The sequence below is a fragment of the Protomyctophum parallelum genome (assembly GCF_964188405.1).
Source record: "Protomyctophum parallelum genome assembly, chromosome: 13".
Taxonomy (NCBI): Eukaryota; Metazoa; Chordata; class Actinopteri; order Myctophiformes; family Myctophidae; genus Protomyctophum; species Protomyctophum parallelum.
This window is the reverse complement of record NC_139708.1, coordinates 31,858,291-31,878,290: the sequence shown is the minus strand read 5'-3', so window position 1 is coordinate 31,878,290 and position 20,000 is coordinate 31,858,291. Positions and strand designations below refer to the sequence as shown.

The window sequence follows — 20,000 nt, the reverse complement described above, 5'->3', positions numbered from 1 at the left end:
GGCTAGGCCGATGTGTCGCGTTGGGTGGGCGCGATACAGGGATAGTTGTATACAATGCCTTTTATTGTTGTTTTGTACTTGTCTTTTTGTTTTGTCTGTTTGTTTCTAACTCTAAAACGAGGACAAATGTGTAATTCTGAATACATTTTTACAACTGCTGCCTCAATAAAAAACAAATATTTGAATAGAAAACATGCAGCAGCCTGCAGTGTGGTCAGACATCTTGACGAATATGGTGTCCCAACCCTACCCGAGTACGGGATTATTATGTCAAACAAACATTCACTGCAAAAATGCTCACAGGCATGAAATAAAAGTTGAAGCATATCATTATGAAAGTTTAGTGTTTTATTGTGACACGGGTCATTCACAAACATGTATTATTTTGTCCTATTAAATATAGTTTTCCAATCATTCTGCACAAGCAGCACATTGTGAATGATTACTCTACTTAACTTGCGTTGTGCACTTCAATTACTGAGCCTACGTTCAGTGAATTCTGCACTTTGTTAAGTTGGAGGATTATTTTACAAAAGCATTTATTTTATATAAAAGCTGACTTGGACATGTATATTCTTCTGTCTCCTCGGTTTCTTGTACTGTTGAAATGTGAGATAATTTCAGCAGCACGTGCAGGACAACATTGTACAGAGCTTGACGACTTGTCCTATCATGTAGTTTGTATTACTTTCAGCTGGCTAACGCCCTTCGGTTTGCATGCTCTAACTTCCTCATTATGTTGATGTCGATTTGGACAGATAAAATTCCCAGACTGATTTGCGGTCCATTTGGAATTAGTAATAAGCATCCTTTAGCATAGCCCTCCCCCCCCCCCCCCCCCCATCCTGGCAGAGATTTTAAGCCTCGGACAAAGCCAACTCTTGTTGTGACAAATCATGACAATAAACGCAATGTTTTGGGGCTGATCAAATAGTTAGAAGAAAAAAAGGGAAGGCGCGAAAATGAAGGCACGGCCCTACCTGGGCCCTAACTGGGATGGCCGAGGCCCCGCCTGCCCTTACTAATTAGCACACATTTGTCGCCCTACCTGGCCCCGAAAGCGGCCTTGCACCCTCAGGGCGTCTTACTGGTAATGTATTGTTTAGTAGGATTGTCTTGGTTGAATTGTGTGTCCCTTGTTCTTGTTCTTGCAGGTGTACGTGAATGGTGAGTGGGTGACCAGCATCGGAGAGGGGGGTAGTTTTGGAGAGCTGGCCCTCATCTACGGGACCCCCAGAGCTGCCACTGTCAAGGCTAAGACCGACCTCAAACTGTGGGGCATTGACCGAGACAGCTACCGGCGCATCCTCATGGTACGAGCATCTCCAATAAGCCTTTATTTTTAAATATCATTTGTATAGCAACCTCTGGTGCTATATGTACATTTGTTATGGCACAATATTCACACAATAAAGTAGTGGAGTTTTAAACGTTTAGCTCCTCCTGAAACAGTATTAGGCTAAATGTTATCCCCACTGACACGCCCACTACACTGACACGCCCACTACACTGACACGCCCACTTCACTTGAATTAAACTATTTTGTCAGCACTCTCTCTCTCTCTCTCTCTCTCTCTCTCTCTCTCCCTCTCTGCTCTGGTGATCTGCTATGGAAGTATACAGGGCATCAGTCTGGCTCTTCCAGAGCCAAAGGCTCAAATTCCCGAGTTCTCTTTGAAGGGGTTCCAGGGGGTCCCCCCAGCTGAATGATTGATAGTTAGGAACTAAATAGACCGTTACGGATCAGTAATGTCAAGATGTTTCGTATTCATTTGCGCCGTATTCATTTGTACTGCAGAAGCGACGGGTCATAACGCCACGTGTTATGTCTGTATCTCAGTGAGACACACACACACACACACACACACACTTTATCTTTTGAATCTATGTGAATATCGTGTGTCCGCTGTCCGCGTATATTCTTGGGCCATCGCATCACGGGAAGGGAAACCACAGAGCTGTGTTGAAAACGCAGAGGTGTAGGCTCTGTCGCGTCGCGGACTATGTTTGTTGTTTGTTTATTTATTTTCGTGTCATGCACACCTTGTGCCCAACCCTCATGGGTTTATAAGACAGTTGCAATTACAGCATGTTTTACATTACATAATTTATGCATTTACAGACTATGAATTGCCCAACTGAACTGTGCAGTGTGCGCTCACAACTTACCGCTACCGTCTCAAATGTATATAGATATTAAATGAACACTGATGATTTTACAGTGTCGATTTGGGTCCCAGAGATAAATCATTATAGTTAGGGAATTTTAGCAATATAGTTGGACCATCTGTGAAAATTTTTACCGCCAATAGCTTTCTTCACCAATGTGTTCTTATAGGTGTCTAGAATCACCTCTCATTTCAAACCCAATTCCTCGTGGAAAATTCTGGGGAGCCAATCAAAGTTGAGGAGTTAAGGAGGCTTGGGTGAAAAATATGAAAGTATAAAATTAACTTGTGAGGTGTCTAACTAGGGGTTTTCAGGGGTGCTGAATCCATTCCAACCATTATTTTTTAGTAAAAATGTCTCCCTGGCCATATAATATTGGTATATTGGTTATTAAGCTGTAATGTACAGCACACAGTGTATAATCAATGGTAGGGGATTGGGTTGTTGTTGAATTGATTCTATTCTGAAAATAAAAGAAGAAAATATTGCTAAACACTTGATAAGAGTGTACACCTACTGTGCACATGCTCAGTGGATACACTGTCTGCATGTGGGGACTTAAGGAGCCCGGCTTGGGTCTAAAGATTACTTGTGACTAACTAGGGTGTTTCAGGGGTGCTGAATCTATTCCAACCATTATTTTTGAGTAAAAAAAACAACTCATTTTCCATAAGAACATATTTTATTACATACTGCAAGAAAAATGTAAATCAGAAATGTGCAGTATTGATGAAACCTGGTGTCAACCGGGTGTTACTCAGCCAACTCCTCATCTTCCTCACTCCTTATCTCGTCTTCCTGGTTGATGTTCTTGCATCCTCCATTACACTTGCCACAAGCAGATATACACTTGACCCCCTGTTTTTTACAGCAGCACCTGCGTGTACTACAGTCTCCCTCACAGTTGCAGCTGATTAATTTCAGTATATAGTCTGGGGCAATGGGGTCTGTGGTAGGGACTGGTGCATAGCCTTCTCCTCCCAGTTTCCACCCGTAGTCAAGGACATCCAGTGATGGACTTTGTAGCAGTAGCCAGTCTCTGGTTTGGAGATATGCCCGGAGAGAATGTTGTGCTGCAGCTGCAGTTTCTCTGGTATGATCTTCCCAGCAGCAGCATGCTTGCTGAAGGTCTCAAATCTCAAGTCCCCCAAGTCCTTTGGTGGTTTCCCGTGGTACATGATTTTGAAGATTTCACAGCCGGCTGTGATGATGGCATCTTTCTGGGCTTGGATGTCAAGAAAAACGTCTATGGCTGTCTCGGCTTGGTCCGTCTTGCAGAGTTATATATAGATATGCTTCTTACAGGATTGGATAGCTTGGTTCTGCATTCCAAATGGTATCTTAATTTGGGGTAATCTCCGTTGTTCCAGTCCTCATGTAGTCTTTTGATTAATGCTGCATCATCCAGACTCTCAGAAAGAGACGCAATATGTGCATAGCCTTTATGGGTGACTTTTAAGAGCTTTTGAATATCAGGACCACCACAGATAAGCACCTTAAGCCACAAGCTACAGAATCCTCTTCCATGTTGTTTTCCAGGATGCAACACTCCTGCTCCTTCCCCACATGCAGACAGTGTATCCCACTGAGCATGTGCACAGTAGGTGTACATTTCGCTAATCACTGAGGTTTTTCAGATGTGGTTTCACAAATGTCAACGAGGTCATCACGACCTCGTTGACATTTGTTGTTTGATGTTTGAAAATAGCATGTTTCACTCAAAAACACTTGGTAAAACAAGTCCGTTTATTATTTAACATTGAAGTGACTGGAGCAGTAAATCTTTGGATCGCATTATCTCCTGTTTTTTTGTGAATTCGAATTTATTTATGTATTTATCTTTTTTATTTTATTTGTTTAAAGAGACGTCAAAAGACGTCATTGGCGCTGTGGGCTTACTAAAAACAGTCGTCAAAAGACATCATTGGCAGGGAATGAGTTTTTACAAGCCCTCGGGGCTCCTTAAGCAGAGAGTGTATCCACTGAGCATGTGCACAGTAGGTGTACACTCTTATCAAGTGTTTAGCAATATTTTCTTCTTTTATTTTCAGAATAGAATCAATTCAACAACACCCCAATCCCCTACCATTGATTATACACTGTGTGCTGTACATTACAGCTTAATAACCAATATACCAATATTATATGGCCAGGGAGACATTTTTACTAAAAAAATAATGGTTGTAATGGATTCAGCACCCCTTAAAACCCCTAGTTAGACACCTCACAAGTTAATTTTAGACTTTCATATTTTTCACCCAAGCCTCCTTAACTCCTCAACTTTGATTGGCTCCCCAGAATTTTCCACGAGGAATTGAGTTTGAAAAAATTGAGAGGTGATTCTAGACACCTATAAGAACACATTGGTGAAGAAAGCTATTGGCGGTAAATTTTTTCACAGATGGTCCAACTATATTGCTAAAATTCCCTAACTCAAATGGGGTCTGTGTGTGGGCCCATAATAATCCATTATAAAAATGGGGATCCTTGAAAATGTAAAAGTTTGAGAAACCACTAGTCTAATGAGGCCTGCCTCCAGATCTCAAGGTGAAAGTTCTAACCTCGGCTCTGAGAGGATCAGCCTGCATGTCTGCCTGGGTGCCATGATAGCGTTGCTGTGCACAGTACTCTCTCTAACCCATTTTGATCCTGAGATCAGATTAAAGAAATGTCTTCTACATCCTGACAGTTTTCTGAAAAAGCTACTGTATGTTTCTATGTCAGTCGTTCTTCGATTTTTCAAAAATAGCAGACCTACAAGCTCGGCCACTCGGTGGCGCGCTATGAGCTTGTAGATCTGCTATTTTTCAATAGCTAAAGCATAGCATAATGGTAACACCAAAAGGGGTTCCTGCCCAAAATGGGCTAACCACAAGCCTGCATGCGGTTTGGCTGGAAAATGAAGGTAAAGTATAATTGGCTGCAGGGGGCCTTTACTTGCCACAGTAACAGCGAACGCTTATTGCATTCTGACAGAGAGCAGTTGTTACGAAATGAAACTGTCACTGTAAAGTAGTGCCAATATATTTGAGTTATGCACTGACGTCTATATCAGTAGCAGAATGCCTTTTCTTCTTTATGATTTTCTTCCTGGTATGTTGACACACATACGCAGAATTTTGTGAGTTTGGTGCATTATACCCCGAGGCAACAATTACAGAAACTGTTAAAATTATTTACTCAATATATACAAAAAATTATACCTACAAGATAGAAATTTTAAAATATACAGTACAATGTGCAATATAAAATGTACACCGTAGAGGCTGGAATAGCAATAACATAACACACACAATATCATTATTGCAGTGACGTGAAAGCACATTATGTGCTGCAGTACATTTCTGGGGTGAACATTCATGAAAATGGCTGGTCTAGAAGATATCTTTCGGCCATTTTCAAAAGATTTTCAAAAGATTTGGTTTACATTCTGAAAACTTGAAATGGTACATTCTGCATAATGAGTACTTTTGGTACTTTAACTATATTTTGATGCCAATACCTTTGTACTTTTACTCAAGACAATTCTAAATACCAGACTTTTACTTACGTATTTCTACATTGTGGTACTGATACTTTTACTTCGTTAAGAAAAATGAGTACTTTTTCCATTATTGTTTTCGGGAGATTTGGTGTAGAAGGGGGAAAAAGAGCAGATCAAGTACAGAGCCCTGGTGGACCCTGCAGGGTCCAGAGCCATAATTTATACGATATATGATCCAAAAAGCGTTCATATTTTGCGGGAGAGACAGATGAGGAGCAGAAATGAAGCACTAGTATATCCGTCAGCTCAAGACCACGGAGAGCGCCCTGGATTAGGAGAGACGAGGCATTCTTTCTGCCGCGCTAACGGCTAAATCAACGGTAAGCTAACATGAGCCGAGAGTGTAGCATACGGTGGCCGAAAGTAGAACTGAAAAATAAAAAAAGGAAAAAATGCAGACGTCATATGCACCCGACGATTCGATTCCCTATGACGTTTCCAGACGTCCTACGTACGGAATGTGCCTTCTAAATCAGTAGTTCAAACACTTGCAAGATCTTTCAAAAAATCTTTCAAAAAATTGCAGTTGTATACAAGCTCGCAGCGGCTATAATGACACCGGTGCTTTCCCGGTATTATTGGGTTCAGTGGGAAATACAAAATAGATTCACGGGAATCCCTTGTTTATCTTCATGCTATAATCGTGAAATTGTATTTATGCGCGCCGCCCATCAGTGGGAGAGAGCGAAGGCCAAAGATCTCGTTGAACTTCTGGAGAGGTTTTGTGCGACCGTGTCCGCCTTGCCATCCTACATTTACGTTACACGCAACGCCGCTCGCAACACTGGTGGTCTGTCACCCATGATCATTTCTCCTGGCGTCCTCCCCCCCACGCCATGCCCCCCCCCCCCCCACTCAACCTCTCTGCGCTCCTTAAATACTCTTCATCCAGATCTCTATCACAGACTCAAACATGAGACACACGCACACACACACACACACACACACACACACACGTCGCACGCACACACACATTACTACTTGTGGGGCCAAGGCACCTTGGCTGGTAATCCAGAATGACAGGGTGTCGCGGCGAACTTTGCTGTGTCTCTCTCCCCGTTTCCTGTCAAGCTACTGTATATCTACCAATAAAGGAAAAAAAGACCCAAAAATATCTATTTCTTTCATAATATTATGATAATAATAATAATAATAATAATAATAATAATAAAATGTATTTACTGTATGAAGAGATTTTCAAAACAGGGTTACAAAGTGCTTTACAAAACAAGATGAAAGCAACAAGATACAGTAAAGACTAATGAATGAAAACTGTAAGTAAAAAAACCTAACAATAAAATTAACAACAAATGGCATCAAATAACATCAGAAAACAAGTTCAAACACGCTCGCACTCTATAAAAAGCCTAACCCTAACCCCAAAGCCTGAGTTCAGTTTAGTTGCACATGTGCTGGTGTCATAAATAGCCCCTCTACAAGCACAGCTCTAACTCCAACCTGATTCTAGACTGAAGTGTAACTGTAAAACTCATGTTTCACCATAAAACAACCCTTCCTCAATATTACAATAACAATATTGTCCTCAGAATGTCCGTTTCTCAAATACATGTGTCCCTCACGTAAAGTAATACAAACAGGGGCGCAAATGATGGGGGGACGGGGGGGACATGTCCCATTCCTAGTCACATTGTGTGCGTCCCGACTGCTCCGAGTAACAAGTTATTGTTTTATCGCCGTTTAATCAAGTCTGCGCTTTTGTCCCGCCTCTGAAACCTCTGAAACACCGTATCCGGTTCAGACTATAGGCCAGATCCGGCTAGATCTGGCTATTTCCATATCCGGAGTACTGGATAGTGTATTATCGCGGGCACTTTAGTATCGTAAAAAAAAGACACCCGTATCCGTGCGCGTGCACACCCGTATCCGTGGGCGTGCACTCCCTCTTAGGGTTCAGTGGAAATCACACACACACACACACACAAACACACACACACACACACACACACACACACACACACATACACACACATACACACACACACACATACACACACACACACACACACACACACACACACACACACACACACACACACACACACACACACACACACACACACACACACACGTGTGCTCCTGTAGCTCTTGTCTCCGTCTCTCCCACTGTGCCTGGAGGGAGGGAGGGAGGGGTATGGAAGGGCAGAGCAGAGCGGAGCGAGGACGTCTACTAATACCTCCATCCCGGAGCTTATCTAGGAGGAATGTCTAAATGTTTAAACTGTGAACATGGGGAGCTCTGCTCTAGCTGTCTCACACACACACACACACACACACACACACACACACACACAGCGTATCCCACCGTTTTGTAATTAGTCATCGCTCCTCTGTGTGTGTGTGTGTGTCTGTCTGTCTGTCTGTCTGTCTGTCTGTCTGTCTGTCTGTCTGTCTGTCTGTCTGTCTGTCTGTCTGTCTGTCTGTCTGTCTGTCTGTCTGTCTGTCTGTCTGTCTGTCTGTCTGTCTGTCTGTGTGCGTGCGTGCGTGCCTGCGTAAAAACTAAAGCCACATTTTATGCTATAAATGCAGTGGAACCCATTGGACCCACAGACAGTGTTATGTGGTTCTCTGTCTGCAGTGGAACCCTTTGGACCCACAGACAGTGTTCTGTGGTTCTCTATGGCTGCAGTGGAACCCTTTGGACCCACAGACAGTGTTCTGTGGTTCTCTGTCTGCAGTGGAACCCTTTGGACCCACAGACAGTGTTCTGTGGTTCTCTGTCTGCAGTGGAACCCATTGGACCCACAGACAGTGTTCTGTGGTTCTCTGTCTGCAGTGGGACCCATTGGACCCACAGACAGTGTTCTGTGGTTCTCTGTCTGCAGTGGGACCCATTGGACCCACAGACAGTGTTCTGTGGTTCTCTGTGGCTGCAGTGGGACCCATTGGACCCACAGACAGTGTTCTGTGGTTCTCCATGGCTGCAGTGGGACCCATTGGACCCACAGACAGTGTTCTGTGGTTCTCTGTCTGCAGTGGGACCCATTGGACCCACAGACAGTGTTCTGTGGTTCTCCATGGCTGCAGTGGGACCCATTGGACCCACAGACAGTGTTCTGTGGTTCTCCATGGCTGCAGTGGGACCCATTGGACCCACAGACAGTGTTCTGTGGTTCTCTATGGCTGCAGTGGAACCCATTGGACCCACAGACAGTGTTCTGTGGTTCTCTGTCTGCAGTGGAACCCATTGGACCCACAGACAGTGTTCTGTGGTTCTCTATGGCTGCAGTGGGACCCATTGGACCCACAGACAGTGTTCTGTGGTTCTCTATGGCTGCAGTGGGACCCATTGGACCCACAGACAGAGAAATGGAAAGAAGAAAAAGGAAATCCTGCACACACACACATACCAGTGAGCTCAGCCAGCACAGAGCTGGCACCAGCCTGGCCAACACTCATGTCACCTCTTAAGCGCATAGTTTCACCGAGGGCACAGCCTGCCCTGGTAACCTTTCTTTTAGAGGATGCTCTCTCTCTCTCTCTCCCTCTCTCTCTCTCTCTCTCTCTCTCTCATTCCTCCTCTCCTCCAGCTCTTCCACCAACAGGAGGTCCGTGAGGGTGATGCAGAATTAAATTATGCAGACCTGCAGTTAATTACCGCTGTCAATGATTTGTAAAGCTGTTTTTACAAAGTGTGCGGTATTCTGGCCGGCTCCGGGGCCAACACACAACCAGTGTGTGTGCGTCTGTGTTCTTCCAGTAAAACTCTCGCTGACTGCCATGTGTCTGTAGCTGCTTAGTTAGCAGCTCTGGGGGAGGTATGTTGCTACTTAGTGACCCCCCCCCCCCCGCCTCCCCATACATACACACACACACACACGCACACGCACACGCACACGCACACACACACATATTTGATAAACAAGTAACATTTGGACAACTCGAATATTTTTGATGTCTTAAAGGGACACTTCACCCTTTTTGCAAAAAAAATACATTGTAATGACATTTAGAAGATTTAGAACACTTTCCTGGTGGGTCTTTATGTGTGGGGGGAATACTTTCCCCCAGGAAAGTGTTCTAAATCTTCAAAATGTCATTACTATGTGGTTTTAGATATTTTAGATTTTAGCAGTGAGCCCAGTGTCTCTGATGTCATGGACACTGGGCTCCACTTACTTCCTGGACTACCATTCCCATAATGCTTTGGTGCACTGCTCCTCCTTGTGGATAGGGGGAGGGCTGTCCTAAGCCCAGCACACACCGGGTGCGCAGCGACGCGGCACAGGCGTTGCCGCGTTGTAACGCCTGGAAAATAGAACGGTGGCGTATCGGAGCGTCAGGCGAGGCGTGAACGCGCGTCGGACGCCGCCGGTGTGGGATAGGTTCATTGAAAATAACGGAGGCGGCTGTTTTGACGTGCGGCGTTCGCAGACGGTGTGTGTAAGGCTCTACTGAGACAACATGTAGTCCAGGAAGTAAGTGAGCCCAGTGTCGATGACATCAGAGACACTGGGCTCACTGCTCAAATCTAAAATATCTAAAGTCACATATTACACACATAAAGACCCCCAGGAAAGTGTTCTAAATCTTTAACGTCATTAAAATATTTTTTTTTGCAATATGAATTAATTCATGGCAGCAGCACATGTGCATTGCAATATAATAAATCACTTGGATGATAAGTCAATTGGATGATGCAGGGTGATCCATCACATGCACTGCACTGTATGTTGTACTTATGGATACAGGAAACACTGTCTCTTCCCTACAGACATGGGCTTACACATTACAGCAGAAATGGAGGAGCACTTGGCAAGCTGGCTTGGCTTTGCTTTAATAGAGGCCTGCAGTCTGCGCTCCCGTATCTACAACTAGTGTGTGGACAGACATGTCTGTGTCTACTCTGTAGTCTGGGTATTTTATTTTTGTAATGTTTTTTTTCCGGCTTTCGCCTTTATTTTATATATAATTTTATAGAGGGACAGACAGTATAGGCTGACGGGAAATGGGGGTAAAGGCCGTCGGGATCGGGAGTCGAACCCGCGGCACACTGCCAGACCCGGGCTCCCGGCCAAGGTGCCTGGACCGCTGAGCCACGGCCCGCAGGCCAGTCTGTGTATTTTTATATAATCTTTGTCTGTCTCAAATCTCTCATTCTCTCTCAACAAATACACATCGAAAATTCATCAACGTAGTAATGGAAATGCTCTGAATAATTGAAAGGAATATTGGACAGTACAGTCAAAATATCTGTTATTTTGGTTCAAATAGCAGAGGGTTACATTGGGAGGGAGGGGATGTCCCCGGGAGGGGGTTTTGGTGGTGACGTGTTGCCGGTCTGGCGTATTGAACGACAGCACATTAATCAAATGAAACATTTAAAATATGTGGTGTTCACAACTTTCACCAAACTGTGAATGCTTGTCTTTGTTCCACATTCTAAATTGAAAAGTCATGGTTTTTCGACTGCTTGTGTAAACATTTCAAGATGTCTAATTTGGGTTCAGATAACCTGAGGAGCATTTATTTACCTCCATAGTTCTGTACCATATAGAATCGGGAGGTCGCTGCAGGTTTGACCCTCAGCTCACTCAGTCAGAGTTCCGAAGTGTCCCTGGGCAACGGGTTCTAGGTGAAATGGGAGAACGCTCGCTTATGCTTTTGCCAAATATCTTCCTATTATGAAATGCCCAGAATTGGATTGCTAGAGTTGATGTCGTTGAAGCACGCCCTTAGCCTCATCTGTGATGCACACTGGAGGTCCGTTGGCTGCAGGGAGGGGGTGTTTAATGTCGTAACCTTATCGTGGGAGATGGCAGCCAAGCATCCTCGTGAAACCCGCCCCCCACAACAACCACATCCATGACAACGATTAGTAAACAACGTAATTTCCTCTGATAAAAAACCCCCACTCCATTCCATTGTGTTCCCCCCCCACGAAAACGCCAACAACAATGGCCGCCTTGTTGTTTCCCTCGTTGGCGTTTGAACACACGTGCGGTGACAGACGGAGGTGTTAACACGTTGACAGGCCACAGCAAACAAACAGAACACGAGACCGTGTGTACGTGTTCCTCCTCCTCTCTGGATGGAGATGAAGGCTTATGGAGGTGCAGGTTGGGTTTAGACTGGCCCCGCTCCACACCACAACGCTTTGATGGTTCCACCTCAAAGAGACAGAAACACACACGCACACACACTCACGCTCATCTCTGGGAAAGAGTGAAGTGTCATCGGTGGTGCTTAGTGGAAGTGGAAGAGGAGTTGGAGAATGTGATACATGGATGGGGGGGGGGGGGGGGTGCGTGCGCGCCGGTGCCCTCCCAAGGCGTCACTCACATCAGAGTGTGAGGTCCTTTTTTTCCCCCCTTTCTGTATTCATTTTTTTTAGGTGGGCTCCAGAAACGCAGAGAGGGGACGAGTTTAGATAAACAGAACACCAAGATAACGACAAAGATATAGAAGCCCCTATAGCTCTCTTCATACATGCACCCATTGAAGAATGTATCCCTAGAAAACCCCTATGGTCCTGACATATGTGAGCCCCCTCCCCACACACACACACACACACAGCCTAGCGTCATGAATCAGGTCCGCTGTGTAATGTAACGTAATGTCATGTCATGGAACTTTGGAAGCATGATAAGCCTTTAAGCCCTTTGCAAGGCCTGTCTGAGTCTTCCCATTGGGAGACTATATTATGAGACCCTCTGTCAACCCCACCCACCCACCCGGCCACCACCAACAGTACGTGAGACAAGAGAGTAGTAATAGGCGCGCAACAGTTAAGCCAACAATCCTATCGGTTATTTAGTTTAAATTGTATCATCGATGATTTAACAAAGCAAATTGCTTATTTCGCTGAAAATTGCCAATCGACAAGCTCGCAACGCTTTGCAGAGTGGCGCTATTTTCTCTATAATCAATGCAGTTATATACAAATGTATTACTTCTCGTCGGCCTGGACCATGGCTCAATGGTCCAGGCACCTTGGCTGGTATTCCAGTCTGGCAGTGTGCCGCGGGTTCGACTCCCGATCCCGACGGCCTTTACTGCATGTCTTCCCCCCACATCTCTCTCCTCATTTCCTGTCAGCCTACAGGAAATGGGTCCCTCCATAAAACATATAAAATAAAGGCGAAAGCCACAAAAAAACATTTAAAAAAAAAACACTTCTCGTAGATCATTCGATGAATCTGGAAAAAAAGTAATCGATAAGAATAGTCGCTATAAGAATATAGCATGGAGGCAGAGAGTGTGTTTGTCTCTTAGCTGCAGGGGGCAAACAACAAACACGAGTAGCACAAACCAAAAGGGAAAACAGACGCCCACACACCCACGATGTACGTGTACAGTACACACACACACAAACACACACACACACACACACACACACACACACACACAGGGGCCCGTGCATGCACAGCGTGCACGACTCAACTCAATCACTTATCCGGGAGGGAGGGAGGGAGGGAGGCGATTGCAGAGGAGAATTCCTTTAATCAAGCTGTTTACACTTTGGAGTTGAGCGCTGGCTTGCTTGGGAAACATTTCTCCCCTTTTAAGAGAAAATGTGATATGGTTTGAAATTAGAGGCAGCCGCCGGGACTCCAGGCACTTAAAACACTAAGCCTTACAGCACCATATCATTTCCATATGCAAAGGACAAACATGGGGCAGACCATCTTTTTCTCACTCCTCTCTCTCTCTCTCTCTCTCTCTTCTGAGTTAAATAGGAGGAACACTGCATGTAACAGATCCTCTGTGTGATCATTTATCCCTGGGATTGAGCAGATCTAACCAAATGGACCCCAGTGTATAAAGAATTGGACCCGTGTTGTATTTGGTTACATTTTTGCACACTTTTGACAGTGTTTGAAAAAGTACAGATAGGGTCTAGACTTGTCAGGAAGTACCTGATGCTCACAGGCACATGGGGAAAGTCCCCCGTTTAGTGGGTGGGGTGGGCCGCACACGCACGCACGCACGCACGCACGCACGCACGCACGCACGCACGCACGCACGCACACACACACACACACACACACACACACACACACACACACACACACACACGCGTTTGTATTACTACACGTGTGAGGACATGTTTAGAAACATTCATATTTGTGGAGATATTTGACCCCCACAAGTACAGTAAGTATAGTACAGTAATGCAAGTACCCCCCCCTCTTTCTCTCTCTCTCTCTCTCTCTGTCTCTCACACACACACACACACACAGACACACACACACACATACACACACACACACACACACACACTGAGAAAACAACTGTGGATTAATCCCCTCCCCTTGTCCCCTATACAGGGCAGCACACTGAGGAAGAGGAAGATGTATGAAGAGTTCCTCAGCAAGGTCTCCATTCTCGGTGAGTCTAATGTCTGTGCATGCATTTGCTCTGTGTGTGTGTGTGCGTGTGGGCGCTTGCGTGCAGCCGTGCGCCCCGCATGCGTTCATTTGTGAGCAGCCACCATCCACTCCCATGTGCGCTTCATTGCATGTTTCCACATTCGGCGAGTAGTACGTGGTGGTGGTGTGAGGTGCATGCGTGTGTGTGCACGTGTGCGCTGGCCGTGTGCTGAAACGCGAGGTCACAAAGTGCAGAGTGCGAGCAGTTACAGTTGGCGCGTGTGCAGTGCATAGATTAGCCCACATAAACACAGACACGCGTTCCCCCGCGGTGCCCCATGGTACAGTAAGGCCTGTGTGTGTGTGTGTGTGTGCGTGCGTGTGCAGAGTGCAGACCTCTAATCCTCCTACACCGACGATGCTGAAGCACGGCCTAACCTGTTGGTTGTATGCAGAGAACCCTAAGCTATAGCTATCCTCTCTCTGTTACGCTGGCATGCATTCACACACACACGGTGGTATTTGGATAATACTGAGCCCATATGGGCTCTATATGGTCTGCTTTACATGGGCGTGTGCGTGTGTGCGTGTGTGCGTGAGTGTGTGTGTGTGTGTGTGTGACGACCCAGCCCGTCCGTACCCACGTGCCACTTCGGAGCAGGCGGGTTGTGGAGAACCACTCGTCACTCGTCACTACTCTGTGACATCGCGAGTGATTTCCCGTCATTTGCAGATCGTGGCGCGGCATAATTTGCGGGCGGATGTATGCATTTGCATCGACTTTGCATGTGCTTGCACACCACAAAGCAGTTCTGGAGAGCAGCACGTAGATTAGCCCACATAAACACAGACACGCGTTCCCCCTCATCGCCCCATGGTACAGTAAGGCCTGTGTGTGTGTGTGTGTGTGTGTGTGTGTGTGTGTGTGCGTGCATTTCAGTAGAGGTGAAAATCTTCACCTTCAATCTTGTTTGGAAAAAAAGTGTATACAACTCTGAGCTTGTAGATCTACTATACTTTCTCATAGCCAAAGTATAAAATAGGTTTGTAGAATAAATAGATTACTGTAGTGTCCCAGCAGGTGAAATGGTATAGTGCCCCTGGCATTCCTCCACAGTGTGGGGACGGAGTTGGCTGGCAACACTTCTAATGCTATACTGTCTGCTATATACCTGAGCCCTAACTGGGCCGGCCAGACTAATCATCTATTCTAGGGTAAGGTCGGATTCGGGCAAAATTTGAGAACTCTACTGTGAACGGTCATGCAGAAGTGGCTGTTTTCCGCTCTGTGTTTGGTTCCTTTGCTCCCGGATAAACTGTGCGTGCATCTGTGTGCATATATGTCCGTATGTTCGTGCGTGCATGCGTCTATATACTGTAGGCGTACGTACGTACATAAAGGCTCATGACCCCTATAGAGTTATTAGCTTGCAGTGTAAAGTAAACCCACAAGGCCACAATACACACACTCATTCAGGAGTTAGAAATCCTTCTCTGCTCAGCAGGGTCTATCCCCCTTTCTCGCTCTCTCTCTCTCTCTCTCTCTCCTCTTTGTCTTTATACAACCCCAACGAGGCCTGTATTCAAACAGAAACCTCCCTCTTCAAATTACTTTTCTTGAACTCCTCTCTCTCTCTCTCTCTCTCTCTCTCTCTCTCCTACTCCCCTCTCTTTGAGGAGGCGGGCGGGGGTGTTTTTGTTTGTCTTTGATTTCTACGATAACCACGAAATTGGGTACAAGCCCTTGATGTCAACGAGCAAAAGGGTGGGGGGGGTGCTTTTTCACTCACTCACTCACTGTCTCTCTATCACGCACGCGCGCCACACACACACACACACACACACACACACACACACACACACACACACACACACACACACACACACACACACACACACACACACGTGCGTGAGTGCATGCGTGTGTGTTTGAAGTGGGGTTTGTATAGCGGGGTGGCAGTGCAGGGCGCAGGCTCCGCAGAGCGTGAAACTTAGTTTTCCCTTCTCGGTCCATTTGGGGATTACGTTACCTGCGGAGCTCTTGAAGGACCTGCCACATTATAACACAGGACCCCCTGTCACCCTAAACACACACATTATAACACAGGACCCCCTGTCGCCCTAAACACACACATTATAACACAGGACCCCCTGTCGCCCTAAACACACACATTATAACACAGGACCCCCTGTCGCCCTAAACACACACATTATAACACAGGACCCCCTGTCGCCCTAAACACACAGCCGGGGAGAGAAGACATCCGTCTGGGACGGAGCTAGACACCCCTGGACACTGGACACCCCTCTGTCCCCACAGCCTTCACCTTAGTTAATCCTACATACACACACACAGACACACACACACACAAACACACACACACGGGTCACTTACCAAACAGCATCAGGAGACAATACGTAGCTCCACACAAAAGAGATTCCTGCATGCATACTTTTATTACTCTGTGAAGTCTTTACTCGGATCAAAACAGTGCATCATTGTCCAGACAAAGAGAAGGCCAGTATGAGTATACTGCTGTCACTACGGTATACATTCTGTCCCATGCAAACACAGAGATGGGGCGATTGTGCCATTTTTATGGGGGGGGGGGGGGGGGGGGAGGGACTTGGGAAGAGTCTGATATTTATCTTTGATAATATCACCATTTAACCACATTTAACCTGGTGTCCCTATATTTACAGTATTTATATAAAAAGAAGGAATTTAAAAATAGTCTACGATATTGTAGATCAGCTATTTGCACCATCCGTCTTAGGAAAAACGGATATAAAGGACTATAGATGAAATCAATCTCTCCTGTGAGGCCGTATAGGAGGTCTATTAATGCCTCTGCTCTGTATAGAAATAGAAATACCAATAGTTCAAAAGTTGCTGGAAACTCTCGGTTGGAACATCTTTTTTTCCCTCTTCTCCTCCACTGAAGATGTGTAAGCGTCTGTCTTTTTGGTTTTTGTGCAAATACCAACGGCTTCTAGAAATATCCCGTGCTAACCACGTTGGCTGTGAGCATGTGGTCGGATCGCTGTCGCCACTGTGGCTCTATCTCGACCCAGGGAGAATTAACCCATTTAGGCCTAAAAAAAAATCTGACAGTTTTCTGTATCAGTGGTGCTCAATATTTCATGTCAAGGACCCCAAGAATTATATGTAATTGGCCGCCGTCCCCCATCTGAAAATATGTTGTTCCAGGAACCCCTTAGAAGCAAAGATCTGAGTTAAAAACGTTCGCTCTGAAAGAATATATATTCAAAGATTTGTAACACATTTTCTAGATTTTTCAAAAAGTAGCTAAACCTACAAGCTATGAGCTTGTAGATCTGCTATTTTTCAATAGCTAAAGCAACCCAAAAGGGGTTCCCGCCCAGAATGGGTTAAAAGATCACACGGTCACGTCTCTCAAAGCGGGCCGATTCACACGCGCGGCGGACCCAGGTGGACAGTTCTGCGTGTGGTTTGCAAAAGCGTTCTTTTGACAAACTTGACAAATTTGACAAACATAAATCATTACCGCAAGGGGGGCGAGGGGAAATACATGTGCAAGCCTCTGGAGTTTGATGCTTAGCCTAACTCTTGAGTCTTGACACCCATGATGTAATTCATGTATGGAGTTTGATGCTTGGCCTAACTCTTGACACCCATGATGTAATTCATGTATGGAGTTTGAGATGCTTGGCCTAACTCTTGACACCCATGATGTAATTCATGTATGGAGTTTGAGATGCTTGGCCTAACTCTTGACACCCATGATGTAATTCATGTATGGAGTTTGAGATGCTTGGCCTAACTCTTGACACCTGATGTAATTCATCTATATTCCCTATGCGGATGTAAAAGTCAGCGAACGGTTCATTCATCCATGTGTGAGTTTGTCTTCGCTAATTAAAATGTTTCAAAACACCCCCCCCCCCCTCCACTCGTTTAAAATGACACAACAAACTCTCAATGAGACTCTCCCAAACCTTGGCTGGATGTCCCCAAAACCCGCTCGTCCCATCGAACAATCACACGTCTCGCTCACACGTCTCCACGCTGGGTTTACGTTACCCATGATTTCTCCCGGACGCAGTCTGTACTTTGTGGCCAGAGAGCGCAGTTTGACACGGTGGTAATATCGTCTGCGCCGTGACGCTCCCCAACGCAACATCCACAAAGACACAAACCTTGGATGTGGGTGTGGCTAGTGATTGAAGGGTTGGTTTCAGGGTCTTTGGACTCTAGGAGAGGGAGGAGGAGGAGAGATTTAATAGTCCCTGTTGAGTGAACGGATTAGCCTGAGGTGGGAAGGACTTGTTCCCACCATCTAAATGGGCTGCTGGAGGAGACATGCACGCACGCACACACATCTGTATCTGATCTCTAGTAAGTATAGTATATCATGCACATTTTATGCACGTGTATGTTTGTGCCCATAACTACATGCTGTGTGTGTGTGTGTGTGTGTGTGTGTGTGTGTGTGTGTGTGTGTGTGTGTGTGTGTGTGTGTGTTTGTGTGTGTGCGTGTGCGCGCGTGCGTGTGTGTGTGTGTGCGTGCGCGTGTGCGTGTGTGTGCGCATGTGCAACTGTCTATCTCTCACAGAGTCTCTGGACAAGTGGGAGCGTCTGACGGTGGCTGATGCACTGGAGCCCGTTCAGTTTGAGGATGGAGAGAAGATAGTGGTGCAAGGAGAGCCTGGAGATGACTTCTTCATCATCACAGAGGTATGGCTTCACGCCCGTGTGTGTGTGCGTGTGCGTGCGTGTCCTGTTCGCATACTTCCTGCGACATGGCCGCTGACATACGAGCCCCCGAGGCCATGCGTGTGTCATCAGCTGGGCATCTGGGTGGGTGGGTGCATGCGTGTCATCATCCCAGAGACACCGGCGGCGTGCTTAGAAGAGATCGGAACTGATTCCCAGTTTATTGCCACCAGCAGACAGACTAAGCGGTGCTACCCCCCCCCCCCCCCCCCCCCCACCACCACCACCACCACCACTCCCCCTCACACACACACACACACACACACCCCTATACCACTGCCCTCGGCCTCTATTCCTGGGTGAGAGAGAGTGTGAGGGGTTTCCCCCCCCCCTCCACACTGGAGGGCTTTGTGGAGGCATGGGGGCCCCAAGGTGCAGCTCCATGAAGGGCCCCCCTGCCTGTCATCCTAACACACTTTTGATTAACTCCATACTCCACGCGGCTTTCACCGAGGTCAAGTCAAGAGGGCCCCGTGTAGGGGGTATAGGGGCGCAATCTGCTGGCGTTTTGTCCACGTCCCGTCCCCCCCGTCGTCGTCCCCGTCCCCCCCTCCCTTCCCACGTTTTCCCTGTCCCCTCGTTCTCGGACCCCAACACTGGAAAGTGCCCCCCGTGCACCGCCCACCCCACTCTCTTTTACCCTCTCTCTCTCTCTCTCCATCCTTAACAATAGCCCCAGTGAGCAGTCAGTCAGGGCCATGCAGTCTAAGGGCTTGGCTAGTTGCGGCTGAATTGGAGGGGGATTTATCAAGGCTGTTGAGTGACGTATCGCTCCTTATCCCTCCATTGGCCTGCTCTCCCTCTCCACCTGTAGCCCTCCTCCTCCTCCTCCTCCTCCCCCCTCCTTCCCACCATTCCTCTCCTCCTCCTTTGTCCTCTCCTTTCCTCTCCTCCTCTCCCACCGTTCCTTCCTCTCCTACACCAGTGCAGGTTCCCAAACCTTTTAGCTTGAGACCCAAAAGAGAAATTAGATGTTTGCCCGTGACCCAAACTGGTGGAAATATAGCAGATCGGCTATTTTCACTATACTTCTTTATTATTATTATTATTATTATTATTTATGGAATATCTATTTGTTTATTTCGTGACCCATAGAAATTGGTCCGTGTCCCTAGTCCCCGATCCTCTCCACATCTCTCTCCTGTCCTCTCCTACTCTCCTTTCCTTGTCCCCTATCTCCTCCTGTCCTCTCCTACAC

General features: G+C 46.4%; 1 protein-coding gene across 2 annotated transcripts in view; it reads left to right on the top strand.

Moving 5' to 3' along the window:
• Window positions 1-20,000, top strand: part of prkar1b (protein kinase, cAMP-dependent, regulatory, type I, beta) — a 118,546-nt gene that overhangs the window by 81,410 nt on the left and 17,136 nt on the right. For both annotated transcript variants that reach the window (XM_083779384.1, XM_083779385.1), the window contains 3 exons: window positions 1,155-1,313; window positions 14,002-14,062; window positions 18,642-18,763. In XM_083779384.1, the coding sequence (XP_083635510.1) occupies window positions 1,155-1,313; window positions 14,002-14,062; window positions 18,642-18,763 (342 nt within the window). The remainder of the gene's footprint in view (window positions 1-1,154; window positions 1,314-14,001; window positions 14,063-18,641; window positions 18,764-20,000) is intronic.